Source organism: Myotis brandtii, unplaced genomic scaffold, assembly GCF_000412655.1.
Source record: "Myotis brandtii unplaced genomic scaffold, ASM41265v1 scaffold250, whole genome shotgun sequence".
Taxonomy (NCBI): domain Eukaryota; kingdom Metazoa; phylum Chordata; class Mammalia; order Chiroptera; family Vespertilionidae; genus Myotis; species Myotis brandtii.
This window is the reverse complement of record NW_005359478.1, coordinates 279,250-284,228: the sequence shown is the minus strand read 5'-3', so window position 1 is coordinate 284,228 and position 4,979 is coordinate 279,250. Positions and strand designations below refer to the sequence as shown.

Sequence of the window (4,979 nt, the reverse complement as noted above, 5' to 3'; positions counted from 1 at the left end):
GTGGGAGGGTTCAAGAAGACAAAGTTCTGTAATCACTGACAAGTGGAGCCATATGAGAACTAGGATAAATTAAGACTCAACTGATCATCGTCAACCCCAGGAATTAATGGCCTGTGTGTTCTGGGAATCTGGCTGGAACAAGTTATTTCACTTAAATTTTTGTAAAATTTCCCACCTGTCAAGTTCTTGAAACTTTCTGAAATAGTGTGAAGTGGCTCTAGTCACAAAACAGGAACTGAAAGTCTGGCTGTGTCAAACAAATGAAGGGAAGTGTTATTTTGACTTGCTCAGTGACTCATGGTACCTGGTTACCCAAGTTTTGGGGGTGTTCCACTAAGGAATATTGCCACAGACAGGGCTTCATGTCAGAACATATAACTGGGAATAATAAAACTCTTTAGACTCAGGCCAAGCAAGGTTTGGGCCCTTGTGTCCTGTTACCCACCCTCCACCCCTCTCCTTGGGTATGCACTTGTACAAAAACCCCTTTCTTTGCAATAAAATGTTGCTGTCTGGTAGTTATGGGGGAAAGCACAGAATCCTGCTTACACATTAGCATTTTGTGCTCAGGGCTTAAAACCAATATGCAAACCTCCTATTTGCACATTTCCATGGTGACTCTAGGCTAGCAGAAAATACAGGATAGCATTTCTGAAACTGACTTGCTTATTCTCACCTCTTTTGGCAGAGGAAAGGGGAAAAGTACTGAAACGTTACTACCAAGAATCTTATTAAAACCCTTAACTTTGGGTGTTAATTCTTCTAGAGACAGGGAGATTGAACCCTCTGACATCAAAATTGTACCAGCATTTGATGACAAAAAGAAAATCTGAACATAAATTATGATTTTTGCATTAAAATGTACAGGAACTACTCCAAAGTACAACAGTAATACATTTAATTAAAAATCCAACATCTCTAATTTGAATGAAAGGAAGGGAACTGTCCTTTGCTCTAAGGCAAATTAGCTTTATGGGGCTGCTTTTGTTTGTTAATTCACCTTTACTTATTTGCTCAGCTGACTTTCCTAAAATGCTTGCCTAAGATGGGGAAGGAAGACAGGCAACAGATTAGAAAACACCCATACCACACCTTGCATTTGAATAAAGATTTATTATTTTCTTCTCAGGAAAAAACAGGAAGTTAGGGAAACACACTACATTTTACAGCCCACATTTAATTTGTAGTTGGTCCTAACCCCAATGGTACAGCTGTTAATAGCAGCTGTCTAACTAGAACCAAGGTGTCCACCCCTATAGAATGTTACACTAGAGGACTGAAGGTTTTTCCCTGAGAGAAGCATAAGACAGAAGTTGCTGAGACAGCCATCTTCCCAAGCATTCCCTCCTTTCCCATTTGGGAGGATTTGCCTGAAGTATGTAGCTAGTCAGCACTTAGAACAAGTGCCTCCTCTCCATATAAAACCATCCACCCTTTCCCAAAGCACTTGGGCTCCCTAAGCCCTCACAAACAATACTAACTAAGATCCTCATTTAGCAGTCACACCTAGTAAATTGGGCCCCTAAATGCCACCAACTTACATCTATGCATTCATTTCCACAACTGGATATGGGGAGACAGGCCTTTTAGTCACCTTAACCAGATCTTAAGTTTAATTAAAAACTACATAAAGTGCTTTTAGGTCCTTAGAGACAGACATGATATAAATAAGTGGTTTATGATCAAGAATGATAAATACATAGGTAAAAATAGCTCTAGCTAGATGACCTTATGGCTCGGAGATGGGCAGGCAGGGCATTCTTCCCTATTACATTCTTAGTCATTTTATTCATGCCTATTTTTATCTGGAGTCCACAGACTAAAGATCACGTTCTGAGGCTGATGCTTTCAAATGACCCTAGTTCCAACATTGCTTACTTTAGCTTGACCAGTAGCCTTTACAGCACTCTGTACCTAGTTCTACAATTTTAAACGATCATATTCAAAGGAATCTAGACAAAGTCATGTAAGATAGTCTCCCCTCTAAAAATTTTTAAGAGGACTTTTGAAATTCCCTCCCCTCTCCCAAAAAAGGTAGGAAAAGCTAAAACCAAAAAGTACCAGTCCAAGGAAAAGGGACTCCTCTCACCTCATGACCATGACTTGTCGTCACAGAACCCATTGTACTACCAAGGATAAAATTCATGAAGGATAAAGGTCTGTGGACTCCTATAGGGGTGGTTACTTAGGTTCCTAGTGCCCAAAACTAAATAGGCTAGAGTTCAGGGATGGCAGGGTAAAGATGTAGGAATTTATCTAAGTATCTGTAGAGGGAGCAGAACAAGCAGCAAATAATAATTCAAAGGAAAAATAGGAAACAAATGGTAAGTTCAATAAAACAAGTTCTGAAATCCGAAGGGATGCCAATGCAAAAATTTAAAACAAAGTTTGGGAATCATTAATAGAAACAATTAAGTAGTTGCTTTATTTATATGTTAGGCTTAGACCTGTGTTTAACAAGCCAGCCTAAAATAGCACCATGGTTAGACTATAGTCTGCTTTTCAAAGCCATCATTGTACAACTTATTAAGCAAAGGGATCAAACGTCTCTCATCCACCTGATGAGATCTTTTTATACACACACGGCTAGTAAATCCCATTTGGAACAGCTGAAAATCTCTTTAAAAGCTTTGCAGATGAGCTCATGAACACAAATTTCACCAGTTAAGCTAGGTCCAACAGAAGGAACTCAAAACAACTTGTTGCCCAATCAGAGCTCATTATTTGTAAATCATCGGCCTGCTCCCCACTCCCCACCCCCACCCCCCTAAAACAACCTGACTCAATTACTGAAAATCTACATGTAACCAAGTGAAAGAATTTCCATTACCCAATTTCTCAACCCAGATTTAAAAAAAAAAAAAAAAAAGCCCTATAAGGAATACTTACCAAAATCTGATAGGAAAATTAAAGCCTGCATAGTTATGAATCAGAATTGTTCCATCACAACCAGGTTGCATACAATTACATCAACTGGTTCTGTATACAATCTAGAATTGACCAGGACAAAGTTTAGGATAGAAAAGCTGTAAGAAATAGGTTCCTAACTATAGAAATTGTAAATTTCAAAAGGGTATGAAAAAAACTAATGGAAATTCTACTCTTGTGCCTTTACATTTCAAAGAAATAGACTTTCTGTAAAAATATATACAATTTTTACAGACAAACACATTTACAAGTTGTTTTTATCTTAAAAGTTGAGGATAATCCACATTTGTAACTACAATTATTGAGCCTTAAGTCAAGTATTTGTGGCCATTACAAGACTAACAAACTAAACCACTCAAACCAAGTCAAAGTAGAACAGGTATAAAGTCCTGCGCACTTGGACTTTCTATTCTTCCAGAAGCATACCTGGGAAAGCCAATTATACAGAGGAAAAAGCTTCCCTTCACACTCTGTTGTACAGTACTGAGGCTTCTAGTCATATTTCTATTGTAGCTTAAATCCACTTTACAGTTCACTGGCATTGTTAGTGCTTCTCTTTTAACACTATAGAAATTAATGGGCATATTTAATGAACTCTATATGACTAGCCTGGCTACTGGCCACTCTCCTGTTCTAGGCAAGGATAGCAAGTCCACCCTACCATCTTCACTAAATCTAAAAGTCCTCCTTCAGGGCCTCCCAAAGTTTGCCGGTTGTTGAAACTTAACTTTGCTTCTTTTAGACAGTGACTCTTCAATGGGGACTACTTTTTCGATGTTATTTATTCCGATTAGCCACAATCCTCTTGCCACTTGTTTTTCTACTTTGCTTGGAGGTTACAGCCTGGACAGCTTCGAAGTCCAACTTCATAAATACACTGGTTTCACAGCAGATGTGGATCTGGTGCCTGGAGTTGGTTAAGAGTCAATTATTTCACTTAAAAGGCTATCTTATTAGATATGCCAAACCAGCTCCTACTCCAGCAACACCTGCGAAAGCCAGCAGCACATTTCTGATGCCGCCTTCTAGGTCCTCTACATGGAAGAATTCCACAAACCCATCCTAGAAAACAAAAAGAAAAGCACATTTTCAGGTATGGGGTTTTTCCACCAACCTACAAATCTAAGCCCCGCCTCCAGGAAACTATGAACCATTATTTACGCCCCCACCCCCCGCCCCGCTGCAAAAGAGACATTCACTTAAAATGAGGGTGGGTGTGCATCAAGGAATGTATTTTACTATCCCCAGGTAACACCGCTTCATAATTTGAATCCACTGGTGTTATGAGTATCCAACTAAATTACAATAAAATAACAAAAGCAAGACTCAGTATCCAAGATCAACCCAAAGACTTGTATGCATGCATATAAGCCTAACTAATGGACACAGACAACAGGGGGGTGAGGGCATGAGTTGGGGAGGTCGGGGGGGGAGGTATGGTGGGATAAGGACACATATGTAATACCTTAATCAATAAAGAAGTTAAAATTAAGAAAAAAAAAGGACTCAGTATCCAGCAAAATAGCCTACAGGAAACCAGGGTTTTTGATGCAACAAATTAAAGACAGTCATCCCACTGTCTCTGTGGATTCACTATTTCCATCATCACCAAGCAACCGGAGGCCCGTAAGTTCGAGCGTGAAAACCGAGTCGTGCATCGTGACCACCTTCAGCTACTACCCCACCTCCTCTCAAACCCTCCGTCCCATTTCCACCCCGGGTCCCCCCCCAGGGCCTCAAAACCAACTTACCCAGCCTCTTTGTTTCACTAGCCAGTCTCGCTTCGTCCTTACGAGAACATCTGTGATGCTTTCCGCTAACGGGTCAATGCAGCTTTCTTGGTTTATACTCTTCAAGTGTTTGGCCACAAAGGCACCAAAAGAAATAAGGGTCACAATCCTGCCCCAGTTTGTTACTCCGTCACTAAACACGTGAGCCATCACGCGAGACAAAGACTTGACGTCGTCCTCGCTCTTGATGTCCAGCTTGCGGAGCATACCTGAGAGGGGAGAGCACGCGGGTTCCCACGGCCGCCTTTGTCTGCGCCGGGG

At 40.6% G+C, this 4,979-nt stretch overlaps 1 protein-coding gene across 1 annotated transcript in view; it reads right to left on the bottom strand.

Annotated features, from left to right (window-relative positions):
- Nucleotides 1-1,093: 1,093 nt before the first annotated feature.
- MCL1 (myeloid cell leukemia 1) overlaps nucleotides 1,094-4,979 on the bottom strand; it is a 5,045-nt gene continuing 1,159 nt past the window's right edge. Inside the window, exons 3-4 of the mRNA XM_014540638.1 lie at nucleotides 4,680-4,927; nucleotides 1,094-3,990 (exon numbers count right to left, since the gene is read on the bottom strand). Of these exons, the coding sequence (XP_014396124.1) occupies nucleotides 3,874-3,990; nucleotides 4,680-4,927 (365 nt within the window). The 3' untranslated portion in view covers nucleotides 1,094-3,873. The remainder of the gene's footprint in view (nucleotides 3,991-4,679; nucleotides 4,928-4,979) is intronic.